Consider the following 27,533-nt stretch of genomic DNA (forward strand, 5'->3'; position numbering starts at 1 on the left):
CCGCTGAAGATGAGGACCAGACCATTCTACACGGTGGAGGGGGAGACATATGTGAAGAAAATCCTCTGGATGATGTGGGACACTAGAGGAGGCCATTCTGGTGTCGTGGATGAAAGATTCGTACGAGAAATCTCGGGCGAGCGAGTGGAGGTGAGCGAGAGAGAGAGAGCGAGAGAGCGAGAGAGCAAGAGAGAGATACTGCAGGTATGCAGCCTGCATCACCAACAACCATTAATCCTAAACCCTTGCTCTAGAGTGGGGGCCCCCCGTGTGCTGGGTGGTGCTCAGGGACCAGGGGAGCTTAACCTCAGCAGCCGGTGACGGTGGCGTCCAGGCCGGAGCGCTTGGTGATGCTGACCTTGGTCAGCTCCTCGGCGCAGGTCGGGTGGATCCCTACCGTTTCCTTAAGGTGGGAGAGGGTGGCGCCACACCTGGACACACACACACACACACACACACACACACACACACACACATCACAGATACAGAGAGATTCAGAAACACACACATCAGAGATACAGACACACACACACACACACACACACACACACACACACACACACACACACACACACACACACACAACCACATCACAGATACAAAGAGAGACAGACACACAGACATCAGAGATACAGAGACACACACACACACACACACACACACAGCAGAGATACAGAGACACACACACACAAACACACACACACACATCAGAGATAGAGGCACACACCCACACATCAGAGATACATATAGACACACACACACACACACATCAGAGATACAGAGAGACACACACACATCAGAGATACAGAGACACAAACCACCAACCCAAGCACACATCAGAGATACACACACACATACAGATCAGCGATTCACACACACACCCACACACACACATCAGAGATACACAAACACACACACACCAGAGATACACACACATCAAAGGTGAGACACACACACACACACACACCCACACACACAGATTAGAGATACACACCAACAAACACACATTCAATGGAGTGACACACACAGACATTGATCAATTTTAAAAGTATCCAACCCAAAAAATCCCGGCCTTCCTTTCAGGCCTCCCTTCAAAGCCACTCCCCAAAACACATGACTAGCTCGCTGTCTTCAGCAATAGTTTGCCTAGCCTTGTGGAAGCCGCAGAATAAGCATTTCAACACATATTACCAAAAAGACCTCTGAAGTAAACTGCAAGTCTGCCAATTGCGTGCCACGTTAAAATTGTTATGACTTATAGCGTAATACATTGATGGGGGAGCGGTGACGCGTTAAGGCAGTACAATAAGTGGCAGGGATAATGGCAGGAAACAATTGAAAAAATTGAACAAATAATGCAGTCTGCATTCTCCTGATAAAAATTGGACTACAGATACACATCCTGCACAACATTTACTATTAAGGTTGACTATTGAGTCATTTGGCTTTTATCCAAAGCGACCAACTGGGAATTCAGAAATGTATCAGGAGCAGGTAGAAGTTAGACAACTAGCTCGGGGATCCATACAAGTAGACTGTGGACAGGAGGGGGGATCAAACCCAGTACCCTCTGGTGGGGAGTCGAACACCCGAATCACTATACACCACTAATAATTATTATAATATTATAAAACAATTATAATGTCTCCCAGTGATGGGGTCTTACCGTAGGGCCAGTGCGAAGCCCTGCATCACCTCTCCAGCGTTGGGACCTGTGTAGTGCAGTCCCAGAATCCTCTGCTCTCCTCCCCGCTCACACACCACCTGGAGAGGGGGGGGGAAGGGGGTCACAAAACTGAAGGTGTAGAGTTGACGGTGGTGTTTAGGGCCAAACAGCCCAGCCCTGTTTCTGTCCGTTTGTATCCTTTGAATCTGTCCCTTCATCGCTTCAGGTGTCATTGTATTATAAATACAATTTGAAAATAGACAGTCAATTGTTTTGTTTTGGGTGAATGGGGTATGGACAACAGCTTGAGGACATCGTAACTGTGGATACACCTGCTGGTCAAGATCACACCATGCACATCAGTTTGAAAATGTGTGTGTTCATAACAAATGTCAGCTGTACGGTAGTCATCCCATGTCTGCTCTCTGTCTAAATGTTGACACAGGGTTAATTAAAAAAAGAATGTCATAATGGATTTACATGATTGTGTTAATGCCCATGCTACTGTTTCGATAATTCTGCAGTGTCTAGCATAATGCTGTTTACTTCTAATGATATGTGAGGTTTAGCATCGAATGGAGTGAGGGACCGCACCTTGAGGTAACACTGGCTGGCATCTCTCTCTGCAACCGTGAACTCCAGAGGCTTGTAGAACGCATGGTAGACCTAAGTGCACATGTACACACATTAACTTTATATTTCACAATAAAAGCGGTCACACGAAAGTTTGAAAATATATAATTTTCTTCCACATTACACAGAGTGCACGAAATGGTAACATTTAAAAACATTTTAAATACACTAGAGACAAGTGTGGAGATGCATCCATTATTTCTGGGGAGTGAAGGTGAGCTTGTCCTAACAGGTCTGGAGGAAGGGGGTGGGGGGGAGATGGCTGTTGGACATTCTGGGGCACAGGGGGGTGGTGGTTGTAAGGCTAGGAAGGGGGGTTAGTGGTGGAGGAGGGTTCAGTGCCTATGTGACAGCTCCTCGAGATCACAGGAGGTCTGTCATCGCCCCACACACGCCTCAATCACAGCCGATGCACGCCTGTCCGTCACACAGCCAGCCGGCTGCCGTCCTATATTCATTGGTTTGTTTGTTGTTTATTTATTTTCGGTGAGGGATGGGAGGATGTGAACCTTGGATCAGAAGAACTCCTTGTTGAGAGCCGGGCTGTTTTTTTTGGGATGCAGATGATGGTGTGCTTTATTCGATTGTAGTGAATTGTTAGATTTAGTATGCTATAGTGAGTTAGTTCCAGTAAGTTATATTGAGTTTTGTAATAGGTTGCAGTGGGTTATAGTGAGTTCTAGTGGGTTGTAGTGACTTAAAATAGAGTATAGTGGGTTATAGTGAGTTGTACTGGGTTGTAGTGGGTTGTAGTGAGTTCAAATAGGGTATAGTGGGTTATAGTGAGATGTACTGGGGGGTAGTGTTAGTGAGTTGTAGTGGGTTGAATAGAGTATAGTGTGTTATAGTGAGATTTAGAGGGTGGCAGTGAGTTGTAGTGTGTTAAATAGGGTATAGTACGGTATAGTGAGATGTACTGGGGGGTAGTGTTAGTGAGTTGTAGTGTGTTAAATAGGGTATAGTGCGTTATAGTGAGATGTAGTGGATGGTAGCGTAGTGGGCACCTCAATGGCGTCCTGCCCATGTCTGCCCACAGCTTCCTCCTCAGACAGACCCACACAGCTGTACTCCAGAGGAGTAAACACTGTGGTCGCCACCTGACAAACATAAGCAGAAAGGTTGCAGCGTAAAAACACCCAAAATAACATGAAGGATTTAGTGCGCGTGTACAGTATGGTAAACCTGTGTTCTCATAGTACTTACATTGTCATAGTCCATGAGCTGGGTGCTTTGGCCAGCTAGCCTGCGGGCTAGCAGTCTGCCCGCTTTAATGGCTGTCGGAGTCAATTCAGGCCGACCCTGAGGGAACACAACCAATCAAAACACTGAACTACGAAATATTACAATCCCATCTGTGATTATGTGCTGGTATGCATGTGACTGTCTTAAGGGAATTACAAAAATATGTCAAGTATGCTAGTTTGTTAGGTTATATGAAATCACTTGTTTTGAATGCGAGTCACGTGAAGATTAAGCTTTTCATACCAATAACATTTTTAATTTGTTACTGTATAAAGCCATTAGACTTAAGAGTTTAAGAACCACAGCAACTTCACAGGCAGCTTTCTGTCTGTAAAGTAGAAACAATCAGCATTTGAAGCTGCTTCCCTGTGTTTCCCACTTAAAACCACCTCGGCCCAAGTGTGCGTCAGATGGTATTGTTATCAGGACAAACAGAAAGGCAGGACGACACAGACAGACAAACAGGCTCGCCGACAGACACACACACCCCAGACACGCAGTGAAAAGTCAAATGCACAGGAAATAGAACGGCTCCGAGGCAATTCTACAAGCATGACTTAAGCCATCATCGACTTGTTAAATTACCACCACACATCCTGTGCTCCGAGACATGCCTGTGTGCGTCCGCAGAGGGCCTTTAAGCAAGTCTACAGTGGTATTTCAGTTGCCGTGTTTACAAGCCTGACAACCTGCGTCATCCTAATGCCTATTTTGGCACATCCGAGAGACGCATCTCAATGACAGTGGTGGAGCGTAAAAGAAAACTAGAAAAGAAAAAGTACAAAGTGGCGGACATCTCAACTGAGATATCAACCTTAGAACCGCCACCCCCCCCACACACACACACACCTCCTTCCCCCACCCACCTATCCTCTCCAAAAAGCCTTCCGCAGCAGTGGTTGACAGACAGATTGGGGCTAAGCATAACTCATCAAAGCTAGCTGTCAATCAAACCTGACACACAGTGTGTGTGTGTGTGTGTGTGTGTGTGTGTGTGTGTGTGTGTGTGTGTGTGTGTGTGTGTGTGTGTGTGTGTGTGTGTGTGTGTGTGTGTGTGTGTGTGTGTGTGTGTCAAAAGGCCTAGCAGGCAGGAAGGAAACTCACAGCTGGACACATAAAAAGAAAAACACAGGCATTACTTCCAACAGGTATAGCTGTTATTAACATGGCCTGCTCTGGCCTTGAAATGCCAGTGTGTGCGTGCGGTCCCAAGCAAATAGTAACATCCGATTTTATTCTACAATATTATTCCATATCGCTCAATGTACCCATTCACGTAAAGGCATCCTTTAACTAGATGATTAACTCCACCCTGCTCCCTGATGTATCTGTATTCAAGTTGCTGAGATAAAACAGTATGTTCGGAGATGATCAGAAAGAGTATTTCCCTATGAATATTGTCTGAAAACCTTCCTTCTATATTCGGATGGGTTTATTAATCTACTTTCTTGGGGACACCCACCTCGCCAATGTCACCGAAGGCGTAGATGTTGGACACAGAGGTGGATTCATCAGCTCCCACCACAATCTTCCCCGTCTCCCGGTTGACCTCCACCCCCACCTTGTCCAGGCCCAGCGCCTTGGTCTCTGGAGCTCGGCCTGATGGGAATGACAGGGAGAGAGATACACAGAGAGTCAGTAATGAGAGGAAGGAGTGACAGAGTCAGTACTGAGAGGAGAGAGTAACACACAGAGTCAGTAATGAGGAGAGAGAGACAAAGAGAGTCAGTACTGAGAGAGAGAGATAGATGCACAGAGTCAGTTCTGAGAGGAGAGGGAGAGACAGAGTCACTACTGAGGGGAGAGAGACACATATATTCAGTACTGAGAGGAGAGAGACACAGAGTCAGTTCTGGGAGGAGGGAGTGAGACACAGCGAGGCCCAGAGCATTCTATTATACAACTCAGTTATACAACTCACGTCCGTCAAAGAAAATGAAATCATACCATTTGAAAAAAATAACCAAATAGCACACACATACAGAAACAGAGAGGGAGTCAAGGAAAGAGTAGAATGCCATGAAACTCTGTTCCGAACACATAAAGGTAGACTAGACTTTACAGTACTGCTCAGATTGACACACCTTCTCGGAATGCATATCGTGTCCGATCTATCATTGCTGTCAATGGCATACAAGCAAACATCTGGCTAGCAGTGTGTGTGTGTGTGTGTGTGTGTGTGTGTGTGTGTGTGTGTGTGTGTGTGTGTGTGTGTGTGTGTGTGTGTGTGTGTGTGTGTGTGTGTGTGTGTGTGTGTGTGTGTGTGTGTGTTCGTTGTTTATGTGCGTGCCTAAATGCGTGTGTGTGTGTGTGGGGGAATCTCGCCTTTTGGCAGAAGGTGAATAATTTACCAGCTGGGGATCAATCCCACCACATCCCCCATCCCCCACTCCTACCAGGGTGTGATGATGTTCTGTCACTTTCTGTGAGGGGAGAGGAGGGGGAGCTGCTAACTGATGCCGTCAACACCTGCCCATCCAGTGCAGCATTACCATAGCAACGGGATGGGCAGCAGTGATGGTGGCAAATGCACAACCCATCCCTCAGCCCCGCCACCACACAACCCCCCACACACACACACACACACACACACACACACACACACACAGGGAAGCATAATAAACACCAGGCCCATGAGGAACCGCTGATCTGCAATCGGACAGCCAGAACAACAAACCAGCCCACACCTCACCCACCGGTCCACCCACCCCCAGGGGACTCTCTTCCTGACTGGAGGCCGGCAGCGACCACCTCTGCCACAGTCTGGACTGCAGGAGGCAGACCCTGGGCTGAAGGGACCTTAAGGAGGCTCTGGGTGGCCGGCGTACAAAAGAGCAGACACGAAAACTATGCATGCTTTGATATGTATGATACTTTTCTAGTGGTTGCATTAACAGGTTTTTCAAAAGATCCCAAAATAGTGGACGGAGGGCAGAGTAGCTGCCAGGGCCCGGTACGGCGCCATTGTGCGCCGGAGGACATAACAAAAGTGGACATGCTGATAAGGGACTTATTGTCTGGAGTTTGGTGTAAGACACACATAGATACACACGTACACACACATACACACACGTCCACCCACCCACGGTCTTGTAGATCGGCAAGTCGGAAACAAATCCTATTTTCACAGAAGGTGGACGCTAGGCTAATTAGCCATAACATAAACCTCCCGGACTTAAAACGGGAGCCGTCTCTTATCTGATCAATCAAATGAACAAAGACAAAAGAGAACCGACTTGTGCAGGAGACAGATTTCTTCTCTTTGTAAAGATTGAAAGCGGCTTGTTTGATGCCAAATTACATTTCATAATAGCTGGCTAAGTTAAGACTATTATTCCCTTTCAGGCAGATTCAATGGTGTTAGACTAAAGATTGTATTGTAATGAATGCAGGGACTGGCGTCAGGCCCACCAGGGATGTTTTGGTTCAGGCTGCGATACCTAAACAAACAAACCATTCCCTCTGTACCGAAGCTTAAACACAGTGACTGGCAATTGATTAATTCTGACTTTATAACCTTGTCCAAATTGCTGGCAACCGTTGATATCTAAATATTTATGACATATGCAATGTTAAGTTTAAGGTTTAAAAGAATGACAGTAAAAGTTGATTCTAATCTCATCTATCTTCTATCTCTAACTATTTAGCTTCTGAATTCCAGAAGGGATTGACAGTCTGACATGAAAAGCAATTAAACTTCCGCTGAACTCGAGATCCATCTCAAGAGCCATCTCCCCCTCTGAGGTGAAAAAGGATCCATAAAATGCACCATCTTTAAATCACGTCCTAAACAATTTGAGGGAGAGTGAGGTAGAACATCACTATAGTCAAACAGAACCACAAGCGATGTTGAGCTCTCCATTTGAAATAAAAAACCGATGCATCCCCAAAGAAAACAAATCAAAACTAAAAAACCCTATACCTCACTGTGCCACATTACCTAATGTAGGAAGACCAGTGTGCCTACTGTCAATACCCAGACAGGAAGTGGGGATATGATCCATTTCCTGCCATGTCCTACAGCACCACCTGGACATGGGAGTGGCCATGGGGAGGGGGAGAGGAGGAGGGGGGGGGTAGAAGGATGTGTCAGACAGCACTGACACAGTCCCAGCTTTCCTCTTTGGCCTGTAATAACCCCCCCACACACACAGTCAAGGTCACCGTCAGGGGGAAGTGGTTGTGGATGCCCATTACCGCCGCACGCTCGCACATCAAAGTGGAACGCCCACGTCACTGATCCAGCCTCGCTAAACCTGAACCAGGGGGGTGATGGGGGGGGTTGGCCTAGCATGGACACCGGCCCGGCCAGAGGAACACAGAGCCCCTCTGTCATTCGACTTTGTAGTGGTTTTGCGGTTACTCTCTAGTGACTTTGCAGTGACTTTGTAGTTATTAAACGGCTGACGGCGAGCTACTCTGGGTTTGGGAGTGAATGAAGGCGAGGTGTTTGATGCGAAAAAGTTTCTGTTTCAACTAAATACCATTTGGTCATTTGGCAGACTCAAAACATGTGACTTACAGACGTATAAGTGTATGAATCAAGACATCTTGTTCAAGGTTTTGGTAGAGGTAGACGGTGGATATTGAGGGATCAAATCCAAAGCCATTTCTTTCGGTGCAAGTCTCTTTGTATTAAAGCATGCTAAATGACTCAACAGTGAATCGTAGCAATGTAGGTCCCACCTCCAGCACTGGCAGAGAACCCATTGAGCTTTCAAGCAGAAGCGGAAACCCAGCAGCTGGACCCTGGTGTCACGCATGGATGCCTGGCTAGGGATGAACAGGCTGGCTGCCTGCGTGGTTCTCACTGCCAGCCGCACGCTATGGTGACGGAGCTCCGAGCTGGCGAGCGATGACGGATCGAGGACATCAGGTCACACGTCACGTACATCCTCATCTCGGTCACACGCATCGAAAGGCCTTCGCATTGCATGTGTGCCCACACAGACACATTCACATGCATGCACGCATACACACATACATGCGTAGACACACACATGCGTAGACACACAGACACACACACAAGGATAGTTCCATGGAAAAGCCCCGATTCTGGGGGGGTCTTGAACCACGGAGCGACGGATGTTCCCTCTATTGTTCCCAGTGCCCAGCTTGGAGGGAGGGAGGGAGCGAGAGGGTGAAACGGAGGAGAGGAGGATGAATGGAGGAGCAGAGGATGGGCAGCGGTGGCAGTGACAGATGTGTCTGGGACAGCGACTGGCACAGGACAGGAAAGAACCAGGGCGGCAGAACAAAGATAGACAGAGAGGGGGTGAAGGGACCCCCCCCCCCCTTACACAAGGGGTGCATCCTGCCCTGTCCCATCCCCCTCTCTTCAGTAAGGCGACCGGGTGATTAACCACTCGGTCCTGTGGCAAGTCCATCACTCAGGATCTTTTATTACTTTGTTTTTCGGACTCGATCGCGACCCCGGCGGCTATCTGCTGACAGAAGGCGTTGTGGAGCATGACAGTGGAAGTGAAGGCAGTGAGGGAAGGGGAGCGCCGTCAGATTAGTCTGTGTGCTTTTTTCTTACACATCCTTTGTCAATTTTATGTTACATATGATAACAATGTTAACAATGAGGGCAGAGCAGTGTGCCAAATACAACACACCCTATTGAGGTGGCTGTTTGTTCTGTAAATTGAAATACGTTTGCCAATTATTTTGGAAGGATATTCTAGTGGTTGAAAGGAGCTAGAGTAAAACCATGAATGTACTTAAGCAAGATCTACGTAGTCCCAAAGCTGCTCCCTCATGACCTGTATCTGAATTCACTGGAGGTCGTGTTGAATAAAACGTACCTGTAACACTGAACCTCATTCACGAATGTAAAACTCCCTTGAGCAAAATGAAATACAAAACGGACCAGCAGAGCCATCCAGAGCCCTTCATTACCATTTCGTTCCAGATGAAATCATTCACACTCAGTGTTGAAGTGCCTGGAGCCAGACTCACCCACGGCCCACAGCACAGAGTCAAAGGAGTCCATCTCCTCCTTGCCCGTCTGCGTGTCGGCCCAGGTCACCTGCAGGGCCCCTGAGGGCAGCTTGTCCACCCTCTGGGGAACGCAGCCCCAGGCGAACCTGGTCCCATACGCCTGCATGTAGTCCGTCACCAGCCCCGCCATTTGCTGCAGAAACCAAAGGTTTAGTCATTCTTTGTTTATACTGCGATGCGAAATATGATGAATGAATGTCATACAGGTCCTTGATGGCATTTACTTCATTCATTGAATGTAGAGTTGTTCCCTGAATTTAAAACTCCAAAACGTTCCCTATCAGAGACATTTAAAGAGCTAGGTGTATCTAGGCCCAGTTTCAGTGGCACATTCAGGCATCCTTAATGTAATTAAACTCACTATAGGTAGTTTAGGAAACACGTATCTATATATACACATAATTATACATATATATACGAAAAATACAAAAGAGCCATGTTGTTCTCAGCGCTGCAGTGAAGTGTCAGTGAAGCATTATGCGGTGGTTGCAGTACCTGATCAAACCCACGGAGGGCAATGCTGCGCACCATGACTTTGGTGTCCTGGCCGATGCCCGTCAGGAACCCTGCGCACTCTAGAGCCACATCTGAATCACCCAGTTCAGGACCACAGAGGTTACACTAGGAGAAGCAGCCAAACCCTGAGGTACACCATGTCTTTCGGAGAAGGTAGATTCCTGTAATACAAAACTAAAACGTGCACCAACCACGTAAACAGAAAGCGGCTAGAACCGCCCAGAACACAAAGCACCTCTGTGGTCGGCACTATAAGGATAACCAGGGTTCATGTTAGTTCATCCCGGAGCTGTTTACCAGCGTCTAGCTCTCTCTCTCAGACGCCCACGCCACAGTGACTCACATGCAGCACACAAAAGGATACAACTGGCTCCGACCACAAGTCTGCAACGCACAAAGACAGACAGTGAACAGATAATAAAACACAATGACAGATGGGAATCGCAATAAAAACAATGCACTCAACACGCAGCCATCCTGTATCAGATGACAATGTGTTTGGTTAAAAAATCAAATAAAAAAGGTTTACTTGAAAGCCGGGAATTACTGAAGAGATTAACCCGGCACAAAAATCTCATGTCTGGGCTAGATTTTAAGTGTGAACATGTTAAATAAATAGCGTAGAAAGTGGCCTCTTAGTATGTCATGTTGGTGTGGACTTTTGTGTGTGACTGTGTGTGGTCCATGGGATGCCGCACTTGGATCCTCTGGCATTGTGGAGGACAAATTTGTTTTTCATTTTAGCTAATCCCCGTAGATCCAGAGAGGGCCATGTTGAAGGTACAGGTCCACACGTCAGCCCGCTGACTGAAGCTCCTTCCCTGCATCGGTCAGGAGGAGGAGATGGAGGCCCCGTGTGCTACAACACCATCCCACCGCGCCATCCCATCATACTCTCCCTCAGCTCCAACCCCCTGCCCTGCCTCTATGCTCGCGCTGACAGCCCGCCTTAGCCGGGCTGACGGCGGCGAACCACTCACAGATTGCCTCAGCGTATTCGTCCGAGGCACAGCTGCTTTAAGTGCGCATTGTACGCAGGCTTAGAGAAGATTAGCATGGGGGCTTCCCCCGGTTGATTCTACACTTAAGTCGCTTTGACCATGACCATACTTCTCCCTCTCTCTATCTCCAAGTGCCAAGCTGTTATCCTTCTAAAAACAGATGTGAGTGTGAGGAGATATGAAAGACCAAACCAGTTATATGACAAGATAGCCATTAGTTTAAATCTCTATTAAAAAACTTTTTTTTATTTTTTAAATGTAGCCAGCCTACCCGACCAGTCCAGACAGTTACACAGCGTGACGCTGGTCATCGAGATCCCACATGAAAAGACAAGCCTTTTACATTGACTACTTCCAGTACTCTAAGAATTAGTTTCATTTTCTGGTGCTGTTAGCCTTGAGCGGTCTGCTGCCGATATTCTTCATCAAATGAACGATTGAAGTATATGGTGATTAGAAAGCATCCAATCAGAACTAGGGATGATACAGCTCTTGATGCCCTTCAAAACCAATCTAAAGTTTTGCAATTGATGCCAGCTGATGTAACTTGTCTTTTGTATGGCAAATTATATGGTCTAGCACAGATGGAGCCAATCAAAGCATTGCAAACTGTATGTTCTTTTAGAATTGATTCGCTTTTTACAGTCACTACAATTGAGTCCTCTCCATATGGCAGATCCCATGATGCATTGTGATGTACACAGCCTGTAGTATACTGTATGTGAATAAAAGCACTGTAGATTGACTTATGAGAGACACCAAGTTCTTCACCAAGATAAGTTCTAGTGTGAATGAACCGTGGGTTATTGAACGCAGCAGATTGATTCAGCTACAGGAAAGGTCTTTAAAAGATTCATATTAAGTAATGTGTTGCGCAGGATGGTATGCTGGGCCTACCTGTACGCAGTCTCCCCCTTTAATCAGAATTTCTAACCCCATAGCTGCACCCTACCGACATGCATTAAAGACAACGCTTGCAAGTCGCTTCACTTAATGAGGATTTAGGAAGAATGTTTGGCTGCTAAAAATAAAACAGGCGTGTAAAATATATTCCAGGCTCCATCCTCTGACGGCCCTAACTGCACGCTACCTGCTAGCCTCTTTCAACAGGACACCACGGCCACCTGCAGGCTGCAGCCCTGAGGCGGGAACCAGTCACTCAGTAGTGTGCGTGCTCCGAGATCTATTAAACACCCCGTCACTCACCTGCCCTCTCTCCTCACACCCCCCCCACCTCCATGTAAGTTACATAGCCCCGCAGTCCCCACCACCTGCACAGCTCTAGCACAATAACTCGTAGCGCCTGCTAGCGCTTGCTAGCGTCTGCCAGCGACTACATAGTACATCTGCAGAGGGGTTGCCGCTAATGGTAGCGCTCAAAAACACTTTTTCATCAGAGGACTTCCTGATCTCAAGTGCTAGCCTTGATCCTGGTCCCCCAAGCCAAGCACCGCCTGTGGGCGACTGGGGTGAGGTTCATGGTTAACAATACTTCTGAAGAGGGTTCCAAGACTGGGGCTAACTTGTACAACTTGGTTTTAAAAGCCTATTCAACGGGACTTCTATTTAAATTAGCTTTCTTATTAAAGCTTCTGTATGAAATAATATGTTTAAGGTAGAGGACTTTCATCTGTGTTCCATTTAAAGGTGGTATTATAATCATTATTTTCATCATCATTGTTATTATGACAGGATATCAGGACTGTTGGCCAATTATGAAGAAAGTTGACATTGCCCCCGGTGGCCCTGTGATTAACCAGCAACTCTTTGGTTACTCATTGATAAAAGAAAAAAAACAACCCTGTCAAACCTAGCATCTATAAATAAATTATTTCCTGGTGTCTGTCATCGTCTAGGGTGAAACATCTGCTTCGTCCTTCGCCATTCAACTACTGCCAATAATCAGGTCGAGGACGCCACAGAGGAAGAGGAGAGGAAACGTCAGGAGAAGAGCAATCACCCAGGTGATGACAGCAGCTAAACGGCTGGATTACAGGCCTTGTTCTGCTAACCTGAGTCACTGCTAAGGATAGCATGACAGGAAGAGAGCAGTGGTGGGGGTGGAGGAGGGGCATGGCGGCGATGGTTTGTTATTGTTTCATTATTATAGTATCGGTAACTACATTTAGTCGTTTGGTGTTCAGTGGGCCGGTGTTGGTGGTTACTATTCGTCGTTCATCACTTGACAGAGTCAGTAAAAGAGTGTGAAAGAGACACACTCTTTGGGTTTCTTTTAGGTTTGGTTCTTTAAGGTTGGAGGGGGGATGCATGCTGTGTAGAAATAAGTCAACAAAGTAAGGACGGGAAATGTGCCTGGATTCAGTCCATTAAGCTTTCGGCATGAATTTTTTAATGACGTTCAGGTATGTATCTCACTTGTTTGTGTGCTGAGGCGTGTGTGTGTGTCTGTGTGCTCGTTTGTGTGTGTGTACTGTATGGATTCGAGAGGAGTGGGTGCTAACGTTTTTCCAGGTGCCTCTTTAAGCCAAAAGATGTCATCACTGGTAATGCCGTGCTCCATGGCTCCTGGGATCTGAGCGAGACAAAATGAGTGAGATGGAGACAGACGGACAGACAGAGGGAGAGACAGATAAAGAGGGGGATGGGGGGGGGGGGGGGAGTTATATTAATCACCACACCACACGGCATGCCTATACATATCATCAACAACACATGTTTAGCAAAACAAGGCAAGGCAAAGATACCGGTTGGTGGGTACCAATCAGCAAGCACAACCTTTTGTTTCAGCACGGTGTCATGGCTTTTATCACTTTTATTTGGAGTTTGACACAGAATAAATGACTCATCGTACTATGCTCACATTTGGCTGGTCTAAATGAATTCTCTGCTCTATTTTTAAATGATAATAATAATAAAGAAATGTTTGATATGCCCTGAAAAACAGCTCTTAACATTTGCTTCTGTTCTTTCAATTGTCATTGATTCAAAGGTTTTGAGTTAAAGTGAGGATAATGACACTAATGAGTTTCTAATAAATACTTACGTGTGTGGGGTATTTGGGACGCCCTCCGGTGGCAATCACAATGTTCTTGGCAGTCAAGAAGGACTGCAGGGACAGAGAGGACAATGGGGAATTTTACATTAAGATTGGCAGTACTTAAGTCCAATTTCTGCTGTGTTCATGATGCTCAACTGAACAATGAAGAATTTAATACTATAAATCAATGGCACTTAATATCCCCCCTTGTCTCACTTTGATTATTACATAAATTATACATTGGCCTAGCTGCAGTGGTGAACAACGACAACTTATGTCTTTCGGATGATATCTGTGCTACCTGGTGATTCATAATGATTCCTTAAATTCTTCTGTTTTCTTTTCTTTTTGATACATTGATGGACCTCTGTGGTCATTATCATTATGTGACCTAAACATAGCCCAATCATGTTTAAACAACTCCTCAATCCAAACAACAATGGTATTGCAGTGTAGTCATTCACTCGTTTGTTCATGTTTGGCTAAAACCAAACCCACTACAATAGGGTGGACCAATTTAAAAAATAGATCTTCCTTTGATCTATTTTTACAGTTGTCCACCCTATTGTGGTGGTTCTTACTAAACCCAAAAACCACCACAATAGGGTCGACACATTTTAAAATAGATCAAAGGAAGAACAAGACTTTGGTGTTGAAGAAGCAGCCCACCTCCTTCCCAGATTTGGTCATCCCTCTGACTGTGTGTTCGTCTAGCAGGCTTCCCTTCACATTGAGGTACTTCACCTTCCTGTATGGAGACAAGTGGTGTTAAAGGGCAAAAACAAAGGGAGCCTTCAACCACACCTGAAGCCATCTGATTCACACAGGTGATTTGGGATATTCCCTCAGATCATTTAATGTAAGCAGAGTTGAGGATACATTTGGCATTGGATTCTCTATATTGGTAAAGAGAAGATAAGGGGATAAAGGGTTTTAAGATCTAAATGCATACCGGACATCCTTGGTAAACCGGAACTCAAGAATATATGACTGCCATTGGCAAAAGTATTAATCCAATGTATCCTTAAGCCTTGGGCTGTTTAGTAATCCCTCATTCTCCTTAACGAGGAGACAACCTATTTCAAGATACCTATTAAGTTAGAAAGGAAATTTCCCTTTAACCATGACAGCTCATGGAAGCACTCTTATTGTGAGCCCAACTGCTGAGAGAATGTGGGCATATTTAGAAAGAGTTTAACACCTGTTTGCCCTGCAGCTGAGTCATTCAGTCAACACGTCGCTCTGGATTATTAATCACTCGGATGACTGCGCTCTGTGTGGCCAGACATACATGGCTGCCTCCAGGTTCCACACATAGCCTGACAATACGTTAAGCATTTGGACAGAATGGCGTAACACACACAGTTTTTGTCTCAGTGATGTGAACCGAGATCATCAATGTGTTAAGGTTTTGTGAAAGCATGCAGAGAGAAAGATGCTTTAGCGAACATGGATTTGGGCTCACTTGTCCTGGAGCTGGACCCGGTGGCCCCAGTTGAGAGACCTGACGTGGTTCTGGACCGCCTCTGCCATGGTTTCCCTGGAGAATATAGAACAGGAAGCACAGCAAAGTGTACCCATTACCTGGCTTGATTACTAATCGAGTACAGGCACAGATAGTAGTGTGTATGTGTGTAGAATACATTTTAGGAATCACATCAAAGTATGTGCTCATCCGATCCGCTAATTTGTGTGTATATGTTGTACACCAAGTTGGCCACAAGATGGTGCTATATAGCGGCTCTTTTTGTCTTTCACGATGACTTTCATATTTTACTTAAAGTCCTTTCGAATGTTGTTTTCTATATCTTGGTTAGTTGTTGGGCATGGTATCCGACATCCTTACCAATCGTGGGACACTGGATCCTTGATCTTCCAGCCATACTTTCTGGCATCTTTAACCGTGGTGCCGAGCAGTGCAGCCTGGTGCATGAGCTTCTTGGGGATGCAGCCAACGTTTACACACGTCCCACCAAGACCCCACTTGGTACCTGTTCAGAAGAGCCTTGCTTGAGCCTTCTTTAACAATATTGACACTATTTTTGGAGAATGTCATAAATATACTATATGCATTATAGTGATGTAGTGTGTTACTGCATTCCATTTACCTTTAGCAGATGGCTCCACATAATCTAATACAGCAACCTTCTGCCCCAACTGGGCCGCTGAAAACAATAGATTCTAGTAAGCGTAATTGTCATGAGAAGTTTACATTATCACAAGAGCCACATGTGATTCGTCACCTCCTACAATTATATTGAGTAGACTTTGATGTATAACTACAAACTCACCTTCCTTGGAACAAGCCAGACCGCCTGAGCCTCCTCCAATAACGACCAAGTCATAATCATATTTCCCTGCATAAGGACAAGAATTTATTTGTTAAAGCTGCTGTAGTACTCCAATATGCTTTGATGTTAGAGATTTCGCCATTACTTTGGTTAAAAGTTTGAAACATAAATGTAATGAGATCTGATTTAATAATAATCATTCAACAAATGTTGACGAATACTGTCAACATTCCACTAAAGTTGTGTTTGTTGAATGACTTTGACAGAGCAGATGATACTGTGTGGAGGCTGTATTCTATGAATGGGTCAGTCTAGGTTTAGAAAAGCTTATGGGATAGTGGACACGTCAAGCTGGAATCCTAAATATTTAAAACTACCTACGATTAAATGTACTTTTGCCGGTCAGAATAAACATAACTGTTACCTGTCAGATTTCTTGTTAGAATAGTAAAACAACTAGTCCTTTTCCAACGGTGCCGACTCTTGAAGAAGGCTGCCATGTTGTTTTGAATTAAAGGACCCATGTGACGTCAGCTATCACGCAACAACACAGCAATAGAGTGCCTGGTAATCTGCCTGAACAAAATCAGGGGGAACAATATCTCTCAAAAGCTTTTTTAATTTTTTTTTTTTAAATAAATGACCATTTAGACACGGCATATATATTTTCTACTAATTTGAATGTTGTGTTGGTGATAGGTTTGGCAAGGTACTGCCTGTCTCCCCTCCTGTATAATTTTCTCCTCTAACTTTCTCATCCTATGGTTCCTATGGCTCCAGACAACGATGTAGCCTACACTACCATCCCATAAGCGCCACACAGGAATCCACATCTGAGCAATGTGAAAGGAGACGTGTATTTTAGAACGATTTCTTTGTAACTTACATAAATAATTTCATCAACGCAACAATAAATTTGCATCATACCATTAAAACTGGATTTCATTGTGTCTGTGAAGCTCAGTCAATGGCAATATTTACTTTCATCATCATTTCATCATTGGGGACAAGATTGCAGTAAATCACAATGCATACAAAATGTCTTGTTATCACAAATAGTGCAATATCTTGCCACCAATCATACAATGGTGGCAGTTGCGCACATGCCAATCTTCCTTTTGCAAGGAGTGACGGTGATGAAGGCTTATCACAACCGGTGTAATACTTTAATCACATTTTATGTTTTGAATTGAGTTAAGTGTATCAATGTATAATGAATAATATTAATCACCTAATCTATTGCAGTTTCAATTCCATTCGGGTTGAATATAGTGAACACAAGCAAACACATTTTTGCAGGCATGATTTATTGAAAACACACCAAATGTATACTCTACAAACCAGTATTTATTTTTTCCATTATGTTCAACAAGCATATACTTGCCTCAGGATATTAGTAAAATCAACATAATACATTCTGTCACTGTGGCATCGGCTGCTGGCTACCAAAGCATTCACAACTTTTACTTCTCTATGAAACCAAATATCTAGTGTTTTGAAAAGTTTTTAATATATTGTAATAAAAGGCAAAAACCTCACCAACAGTCTAGACTACACAGGTAACAGATTGAGTGAATGTGTCAATGAGTGAGTGAGCGAATGATTGAAATGAGGGCCTTTACTTTAATGGAGGGAGATTTGGCGAGGGTGGGGTGGGGGGTCGGAGAGATGGCAGTGAGTGGAGCAAGAATGTCATATAAAACACAGTTATCTTTTTACTTATTTTTTTTATCTACCATGGAAAGAGGATTAAGGCACATGATAGGTACATACAAACACGTCTGCTACCGAGTAGTACAAGTTACTTGTATGACGACCGTCTCTAAACAATGGCGTTTATCTACAAAGGAAGGTAGCTCGTTTTGGTCAGCTGTATACGCCTTGCCTTTCGTATTTACAGCACAGTCCCTCCGCCTCCGAGCTCAGTGGCTGTACAGCAGTGGCGTGTACACCCCACCAGACCAAACTCCCGCCGGCTGAGCTGTGGGGTTTGTATGTCTACGACGCGTGGTTCCTTTGGTTGTGGTGCTGCAAAGTGCAGTGGAGGAATGCTCGGGATAAGGTCAGCAAAAGGTCAGTCAAACGTTTAGGGGCTCTTGGTTGCGATAGGATGTAGTAATATAGTAATATGTGCGATGAGAGCGCACACACACACTCACACACACATACACGCACAAAACCCCAAAAAGCACATAGAAAAGGGATGCTAGGATAGTTCTTTTTTTCTGCATCACTGAAATGAAAAACATAGATTTTTTTATTCGTATTTATTGATAGCACATCGTACGTCTTTGTAAACACTGTGTAAAATATGCAAGCTTTATAAAATCACATCACAAAAGAAAATTCTGACTCCAATGCAGGCACATGCCATAGCAGACGTATGGGTGGAACTGTCCTGGCCATTTCTCTGTTCCCCCCCCCCCCCCCACCCCTGACCCTATGCAGAGTGAGTCACAGCCAGTAGGGATTCTACAGTGGATTACAGTGTCACTTTGTAGCACTCCGTCAGACTATTAGCACCGCCACAGGACTTTGCATTGAGTAAGCGTTTGATATTTCACTATGTTACTAGCAACCTGTTCAGTCAAAAACAGACAGATACAAAACAAAACGCAAGTGTGTTAGCTCTGCAATCCTACTTTTCCAACTGCCCACACTAAAACATAGAAAAAATATATTTATATGCGAGTGACCGTGGTGTGGTTGGCTTTTTTACAATGTGAAGCAACTCATCAGATTGTTTAGTTTAGTCTGGCACACATACATGTGTCCGTCTTCCCTACACATGAACAAAGTTAAAAATCCAACAACACCACCAAACAACAAACAAAAAAAGAAAAGAAAAACCAAAATGTGGCACTTGGATAGAATATAATATAAACATCTGTACAATTTCCTTCATGCTAGGTTGAAATATATATATATTTATATATATTTTTTTCTATTACGATGCATTAGTGAAATCAAGTGATGGTTTTGTTTGTCGGTAACTTAATCTAAGTGCAGCAGGGGATCCTCTGGAGAAAAGGGGGGTGGCTATTCCAACTGTTTCTATACCAGCGGTTTCCCTGTCCATCCGTCCTCCTATGGTGGCTGAGTGGCGGGGGATACAAACATCTGGGCGTGGAGAACCTGGTGGGGACCTGCCAGCTCCACCCTCAGCTCATTGTCGTCGTAGGAACCACCACTGTCGATGCGTCGCATCCGTTTTTGTTTGTCGCATTTCAACAATACAAATATATAAATAAGTGAGAAATTGTCATGACGAGACATGATTTGTTACACGTGAGCTACGGGTGAACAGTTGTTTTTTTTGTTCACAAACACAGAACTTCCTTGACAAATGGATCTGTGATCAATATACAACGAAGATGGTCTCCGGCGCTTTTTCACTTCATTTTTCCGTTTTCGTTTTTTATCTTCATTACCCCAATATACATTTGTATAAAACCCAACAAAAATATAAAACGCTTTATCGCGGCTGTCATTTCAACAGCCAAAGCATTCACACCTGCCTCTCTCCTTCTAGAGCACACTGTCGACTATAAACACCTTTAAATCCTCTGAAATACACTCATTGGCGTACTCATTGGCAAAGAGCAACCGCTGGCTGTCAGACTCGAGTGATGAGTTCTCCTCTTCACCCTGGCTCTGCTCACTATTTGATATGAAGTCATTATTCTTTTCATGAAATGGTTGTAAGCCCTGGCCTATATGCTCTCTTATTTGTATTTATGAAGCAGTGAACTGAATAGTTTAGAAGTCTGCAAGAGCAGGCTGGTGTGGATGTGCTACAGTTCTCTAAATCTCTTCCTCTCTAATTTCTCTCTCTCTTCCTTTCTCACTCTGTTAATCTCTCTCTTCCTCTCCCGCTCTGTTTCTCTCTCTCTCTCTCTCTCTCTCTCTCTCTCTCTCTCTCTCTCACTCTGTTAATCTCTCTGTCCCTCCCTCTCTCTCTCTTTCTTTCCTCCTCTCTCTCTTTCTCTCCCTCTCTATCTCTCTTCGTCTATCAAGCTCCACTTACCGCCCACATTGCTACCAACCTTCTATGGCCTTCATGGACAAACACAACAGTTTAGGATTTCCAATAATATCATAATACTATAAAAATTGACAATTTCTAAAGGGTAGAGAGGGGGTTTCAAACTAGGATAGGATTTGACTCATTAAATGTCAAAACAACGTTATCTGCTTTTCGATGTATCTAGCAGCTAAAACCTAATGTAAAAATACCTTATTTTCTCGTCCCCATCATGTAGCGGTCCCTAGCCCAGCATAGCTTCATGTCCACCCTTTAATGCCAATTTCAATATCCTTCATCTTCGTATTCTTATCGCCTTCATCCATGCCTCACTTCCTCCTCCTCAACGAGAGAGACCGCTGTGGCCGCGGTTTTCAGTGGGAATGTTGATATGAAGTTAAAGTAGTAGTAGAAGAAGTAGCATTTTTCTTTTTTAAATTCATTGATTTTTTGTTTTTGTCGACCACGGTTTCAAGAGCGCCTGTGTTTTTTGATTAGTTTTTTCCATTTACAAAGTCCGCTTGCAGAGTTGGCAGCCAGGGTGAGCTCTGTGTGGGATGGCAGTGGTGATGTGAGAGGGCCTCAAATTGGGATGTGGCGATGTGGTTCCTCTAAGCCTGGAGAACAGGGTTACAGAACACACCGTCAGAAACATCTTCAGATACCACATATGTTAAGGAGTTTCATTCCAAAATGACAATCCTTTTGGGCTTGAGGACACGTTTTATGTTTGTTAAAGAATAGTTCAAAATGCATATATTTTAATGTTAAAAGAGGTCCTTATATTTTTGGTTAATTCTACTGAACTTATTTTGTTTTGGAATGAAACCCCCTCTAATAGAGTTTTTATATCACTAAACAGAAAACTATCACGCAACACAAACACAGCTCTACACAAAACACAGCTCATATGAGACCTAAATGTATCATGTCGAAAATGGAAATTATGATGAAGAGGAATAACATTTCAGTTCCCTTGTAGTGAACAATTTCGAGATGGACCATAATGATTCTCCTTTACTGAAATCATATGGTATACGCATGAAAAAACATGGCGCCCATTTCAACTAGTGACAAGGAACATGAAATTACTAATAATGACTATTGATGACCCACGCCGACACTCACGTTGCAGAGCAGAGAGGTGGCTGGGAATGAAGTCCAAATAATGCTCAGGGAAATATTTATCAGAAGTGGTCTTAAGTGACGGCCACATGAGTCACGGTGGTTTGGGGATCTTCTCTGGCTGCCAACTGTAGTGTCAGGGAGTGAGCCGGAGTAAACAAACAGACAAACACTGAAGATGATGGTGATGCTAAGCTACAAGCTAAAGGCGTTGGTGAGGGTGGTTGATTAGGTTAAGGGGGAGGGTAAGGGGGAGGTTGATGGGGGTGAGTGAGTTTGGGAGTGGTGGTGAGGTTATGGTAAGGGTGAGGGTGAGGGTGAGGGTGAGGGTGAGGGTGAGGGTGAGGGTGAGGGATCGCAGATGGAGATGAGGGCGGTGGGTTTGACTTTGGTGACATCATCTTCTCAGACCTACCATGCCATGCATTTAGACCCAGGAGTCAACAGGCTGGGGCTTAACGTCACAAGCGTCCACCAGACTGATGGCGGGCCTGTTACCCCTAATGTAGTGCTTCCTATTAGTGTCATTCTGTGACCATGGAGGGAAGAAGGGGGGAGGAGGGGTTGAATCCAAACCAAACAAACGGCAAAAGAAAACAAAAAGAGATCAGTGAAAGTTCAATAATACAACACACAATCCTGATAGCAGACTGAGCCGGGGTAGTCAGTGTTAGTTCTGTGCTTTAGGGAGAAAGAAAACTGGACAAGTGATTACAAACATTAGTTGTGACATGCAAATCAAAAACTGGAAGTAGTTGTTTTTCTTAAACAAGCCAAGTAAGTTGCATTCAGGGGGTGGGTGCAGTGAATAGATCCGGACCTGACAAAAACACCCTGCACAATAGCTTCTCCACTGGGCTCCTGTATCAGTAGAATGAAAATGAGAGCGTTTGAGACCTACTGCCGTGACTCCGGCTGAACAGGCTGCGGTCTGGCCTTGGCAGATAAGTCCCTTCCCTTGAGCGTGCCGCGTTTCCTGTTCGGCCGCTTGACTGACGGACACCCGCTCAATAATGAAGCAACCTATTTTACCGGGGAGGCTAGGTCTCCTCCGGTCGCCTTTATTCTAATCAGCCTCTGAATAATTGGCCTGCCGAGCGCTAAAGGCAAACTTGGCACACGAGTATCTGGTGGCTCCTTGTCTGCTGAGGTGGGAGACTGACAACTTTCAGCCTCTTTTAAGATGTGCTGAAGAGCTTTCTAATGAGGGCCGCTGTGGACAAAGAGCAGCACTTCTGCTAACATCAAGTGGGGGGGTAGGCCGCCGCGGGGCTGAGAGGAGAGGGACTGAAGGACGGACTAGAACACATTTTAACAAGCCGTTTCATTACATATCCCCTATCTCCCATACGGCTGCCACTGCTTCATCGTGTGTGCTTGGTGCGTGTGTGTGTGTTTGTGATTCGGTATCTGAATGTGTTTTTCACCGGTGTGTGTCTGTGAGTGTGTGTACCTTTAAGGGCTCATGCTCTGTTGGGTCCTCTGGGTCCACAGCCTTGTACTTGCACTCCTTCTCCCTATGGTCGATGGTGGTGTATCCATCTAACAACACAGAGAATTACCACAACCATTATTATAACCTCCAGCTGAGACACAGCTCACCTGGCCCCCCAGGGCCCCCCATGCCCCTGGCCACGCTCCAACACCAACCTTAGCATGAGAGTGATTTAACCCACCAGGTGGTGACAGATGGCTGTAGGACATTAAGAACTTGTCGTGGGTGATTTACAGAGACTTCACAATTACATTACATACATTTGTATGTTTTTAATGCATACATATTTTGACTAGCCATTCCTTTATTAGGCATTCTTGTGGGTGTTTATGCCTTTCTGGACAGGACAGTGATGATAGTCAAGGTAATGGGATAAAAGAGAGACAGCCTGAGACAACTTTGTTAGAATCGAACTCGGAGCATTACAAGACATACTGCCTACGTGGTTAGGGCTCTTGCAGGTTGATCCACCGAGCCGCCCCCAATTAGTTTTTAATAGACTTTTAAATGTCTCCACGCAGTAACAAATCCACCCGCAGGCCCACCCGCCCTCAACAAGGCTCTCCATACGACTAAAGGGCCCTGTAGTTCTGGATCGGCCTGATTGGGACAATGAGCACCATGGAGGAACAGCCAGGGAGTAATGAGTGGAATGAGCCGAGCCAAACCCTGGGTTCCCATGGCTCCTGGTTGCTGCCGTGTGATCTGGCAGGGTTGGTCTGAAGTGACCTGCCGTTAACAGAGTTGTCTAACGAGGCTAGCCCAGGTCCTCTGTTTTAGCACACCACCCAATCCTGACAGTAAGATAGTCAAGAAGGTAGTCAGTACAGGAGCACATCACGCACGGTCATACTTGTTGTCGGTGTCATGTGTGCAAATGTAGTGGCATGTACTTTTCAGGGATTGATCAAGTGTAATGTACCACTGCAGGGAGATGGAAACTGAGCTTCCCAACATTTTACAGGTCAAGGGGTAGCAACGTGCTTGAGTATTACCAAAATGGTTGTAAAATAAAGTTAATTTGAGTCGCTGGGCTCACTAAACACATTATGTTAACAAAGTTTTGAAAACCAAGCATCAAAGCATCATTCTCCTCTGATATGTGTTGCATTATGCATGTGATTTTATTGTGCGCAAACTACTAGACAACAGCACACATCTCTTTGATCCTGCTGTTCAGATTCCATTAACAGCTAAAAACTTTATGAATATCCTGTCAAGAGGAAAAAGGGGTCACACACAAATACAAACAAATACTCAAGCACTCACTCACAGAACATTTATTTGTAGCCAAACTTTGACAGCCATTTGGAGTAGCTGGCTCAGTTACATTTTTTATTCTCCAAAATGTCTACCATCTGGTTATCCAACTAGACAAAACACACACACACACACACACACACACACACACACACACACACACACACACACACACACACACACACACACACACACACACACACACACACACACAATGAGGCCTGGATGCCAGGGTTTGGGATAGGGATAGGTTAAGGCCAAGGTTAGGTCTGAGGCAGAGCTAAAGTGGGCACACTGACCTTGATTCTTCTCCATCAGGGGCAGGGTGGTGTCATCATAGCCAGGCTTGCCGTTTTTGGCTGATTTAGGAGTTGCTGCAACTGTAGGCTGGAAAAGCGGACAGAGAAAGTAGGACAGCCTTGAGTTTCGAAACGGTTACGTCATTGGCGCTGGGGTCATTTTCTTTGTAGTTGTGGAGTTTCCAAATTGGCACATGGAAACACAAGCATGAAGCATTTACTCTGTTCTATTAGAAATTAACAAACGCAAGGGTTACTCCCAGACAGAAATACAATAATGTGGGTGTAATATGAGCTGTGTAGTATGAACCAAGGCACATGTGAACGAACCAAAATCCTCTGTGTCTACAAATTCACATATATTATTTTTTAGCAGAGGCTTGAAGTGAGGCTGACAACATTCTAAATGTAAAATCAATACTGGAGCAACTACAAACATCTTTATTCATTAATAAGTACTATTTAGTTTTTAATCATTACAACCAGCAAAATATTTCTTGCCTTTTTATCTTTTTTGATGCGGTGGGAACCAGGGTAAGGGTCAAGGGAATATGCTATACATTAGCTAGCAGGTTAGCAACGGCTACTCCATGGGGGAAGGGGCGGGGCTCAGTCCCTTTGGGCCTACCTGGAAGTGGCTCTTGTTCCAGCCGTCCTTGGTCAGGGCGTTCCTGAGGTCCTTGTAGCCCCACACCGTCTGCAGGACATGGGAAGCCGCCTTGGTTTCGCGTGACGATTGGCTGAAGGAGGAGGAAGCAGTAAAACAGAATAACCCCATTGAAAAAGAGGCGTAAACGAAGAAGGAAATGTAGCAACTAAGTGGCCGTCAGACGTTGTTAAGTCAGCGTTGGTACCGCTCCTGCGCAATCAACTGATTTATTCACATCGAGTCTCCCAAAGGGGATCCAGGGTCGGGCTTTTAATTCAGAGCCAGGCCCGTGCACGTAGGAGTCAGCGGCGCGCACATTTCCTTTGATTATCTTGCTGAGAGCCACTGCTATTAATTACATAGGCGGGGGGGGGGGGGTACTTCAAAGAAAGCCAATCTCAGGGGGAGTGAGTGAAAACACAGCCATTTGGCCCAGAGTGAAGTTTGTGTGTGTGTGTGTGTGCGTTGTCTAATCACGCATGGCGACAGACAACTGTATGATCAATACTTGGCAAAATGAGTGGAAGAGAATTTACTTTCAAAGTCTTTTGGATCTTTTGATCTTGGGATTTTGAGAAAGTGCACGAGACGGCCCATTTAGATATGATAAAAAATGTAACCTCTTGAGATACGTCAAGTTCAAGTACCAATTTATTGTGCCATATTTTTTTATGCTTCGGTTGTCGGGCAGTGTTCGCACTAAACGACCTGACAAAACTGAAACATCGAATGGCTTCAGAGGTAGAGGTATTTATATTACCAAGGACCTGTAGATATAAAAATTGTTCATGAATCCATCATGTGCTGGGATATCTCAACAGGGTGTGGGGCTATAAAGGGGAGCAGCAAGCTATCAGAGGGCATTAGGGATGCAGTAGCGCATCCTCCCTGAATGCTAATAGGAGTACTAATTATGTTAGGCGCATGCAGGAGCACATAATTACATGTATGAGCTAGTGTGATAAAGAGCCCATGGGAGACTAATTTAATCATGAACATGAATGCTAATGTATATATTCAAATTACTCCATATGTTTCAGGTGATGAAGACAACAATGGTATGCAGAAAATAAATATTCAGGAAGAAATTAGCCATGAAGGATTGTGAAAACATTGCATACCTGTTAGCTGTTTAGTTTGGGATGGTTTTTTTAGGGTAATCAGCCCCAGATAAATAAATGAACATACCTTGGCTATTTTACATTGCTACCTAATAAAAATAGATGATTTTGTACAGATTCAGAGACACTTAAAGATCTTAGAGATCTTAAAAAAAAAGATCTTAGAGGCATCTCCGAATTCACCAATTAGCAGGTGCCTTTTTCATCCAAACTTCCTTACAGTGAATTAATAGACACGTCATTCAGAAGCAGGTACGGACTAGGCATCTTGCTCAAGGATACCGTCGCTGTGTTGCGTTTGAGTCCCAACAACCCTAACCACTAGACACCCGTTACCATGGCTACCATCGTCACAAACATCCTTGCTTACGGCACCTGGTTCTGTTGATGGCCACCAGCTTCTCGACGGCCTGTGCCTGAATGAGCGAGCGGGCATTCTCCGAGCTGTCCGTCACGATCTCGTGGATGGTGTTGAGGATGGCCACCACCGTGTCCTCCTCCAGGTTCTTGGCGGGACGCTGCTGGCCGCTGGGCAGGTTGCTCACCAGGTCGCGCATTGCGTAGCTGCCTGTGGACGAAACAGGTCAGCACCGGGTTACCATGGGACGTGAGACAACGCACCACCTTACCCCAGGACAACGATGACATTCTACTCTCGTCTCTGGTGGGAACACATTTTTATTTTTGCCTTTAACGTCCAAAAACCTTTTATAGGAGATTAGAATCTCTATTAGTTGACTTTGGTGTAAAATATTGAGTTAGGTGGATAATAGGACACTCTAGGTACGAGCTAATATGGATGTGGAAATTTAGAACAAAGTGGGTAGAAACAGGAAATGTGCACGTCGATAAATTAAACCTTGCATGTAAAAATAAATTCAGGGAGATGTCTCTGTAGAGGAAGTTTCATTGTGGCTGCGGTCATACAACAACACGAGTCATTATCAGAACAAGTTGAGGCCATGGCTATCAGTATAATAATCTATTATCATCGTGCTGGGGGCATCATACCGATCAGGTCCTTGTTACGACGGTCGATGGAGAGGTTCCTCAGGGCGATGGCCACGGCACGGACCACCTTGTCTGAGTCGGACCGCAGCAGCTCCACCAGGATGGGCAGACCCTTCTCCTTCCGAACCGTGGCCCGGATGTAGTTGGACCACTGGAGAGACATGGGGCACAGGAGGGGGGGGAGAGCAGATGAGAAGTT

General features: G+C 45.0%; 2 protein-coding genes across 4 annotated transcripts in view; both read right to left on the reverse strand.

Moving 5' to 3' along the window:
* txnrd2.2 (thioredoxin reductase 2, tandem duplicate 2) overlaps window positions 1–16,874 on the reverse strand; it is a gene marked incomplete at its 5' end in the record, with an annotated part of 19,462 nt that extends 2,588 nt beyond the window's left edge. Inside the window, 17 exons of the mRNA XM_079735593.1 lie at window positions 1–431; window positions 1,667–1,764; window positions 2,261–2,332; window positions 3,304–3,396; window positions 3,503–3,598; window positions 5,004–5,140; window positions 9,503–9,677; window positions 10,040–10,131; window positions 10,425–10,444; window positions 13,524–13,594; window positions 14,066–14,128; window positions 14,729–14,807; window positions 15,525–15,599; window positions 15,906–16,050; window positions 16,168–16,224; window positions 16,351–16,416; window positions 16,775–16,874. The exon at window positions 1–431 is cut by the window's left edge and continues 2,588 nt beyond it. Of these exons, the coding sequence (XP_079591719.1) occupies window positions 308–431; window positions 1,667–1,764; window positions 2,261–2,332; window positions 3,304–3,396; window positions 3,503–3,598; window positions 5,004–5,140; window positions 9,503–9,677; window positions 10,040–10,131; window positions 10,425–10,444; window positions 13,524–13,594; window positions 14,066–14,128; window positions 14,729–14,807; window positions 15,525–15,599; window positions 15,906–16,050; window positions 16,168–16,224; window positions 16,351–16,416; window positions 16,775–16,874 (1,563 nt within the window). The 3' untranslated portion in view covers window positions 1–307. The remainder of the gene's footprint in view (window positions 432–1,666; window positions 1,765–2,260; window positions 2,333–3,303; window positions 3,397–3,502; window positions 3,599–5,003; window positions 5,141–9,502; window positions 9,678–10,039; window positions 10,132–10,424; window positions 10,445–13,523; window positions 13,595–14,065; window positions 14,129–14,728; window positions 14,808–15,524; window positions 15,600–15,905; window positions 16,051–16,167; window positions 16,225–16,350; window positions 16,417–16,774) is intronic.
* A 1,931-nt stretch (window positions 16,875–18,805) lies between these two features.
* The window catches only part of arvcfb (ARVCF delta catenin family member b), a 90,056-nt gene continuing 81,328 nt past the window's right edge, over window positions 18,806–27,533 (reverse strand). For 2 of the 3 annotated variants that reach the window (XM_079743116.1, XM_079743115.1), the window contains 7 exons: window positions 27,335–27,485; window positions 26,699–26,891; window positions 25,182–25,293; window positions 24,554–24,641; window positions 22,953–23,041; window positions 21,915–22,028; window positions 18,806–20,991 (listed from right to left, as the gene is read on the reverse strand). In XM_079743116.1, the coding sequence (XP_079599242.1) occupies window positions 21,927–22,028; window positions 22,953–23,041; window positions 24,554–24,641; window positions 25,182–25,293; window positions 26,699–26,891; window positions 27,335–27,485 (735 nt within the window). In that variant the 3' untranslated portion in view covers window positions 18,806–20,991; window positions 21,915–21,926. The remainder of the gene's footprint in view (window positions 20,992–21,914; window positions 22,029–22,952; window positions 23,042–24,553; window positions 24,642–25,181; window positions 25,294–26,698; window positions 26,892–27,334; window positions 27,486–27,533) is intronic. The other variant, XM_079743117.1, reaches the window with a different exon arrangement.

This window comes from Pollachius pollachius (assembly GCF_949987615.1).
Source record: "Pollachius pollachius genome assembly, chromosome: 1".
Classification (NCBI taxonomy): Eukaryota; Metazoa; Chordata; class Actinopteri; order Gadiformes; family Gadidae; genus Pollachius; species Pollachius pollachius.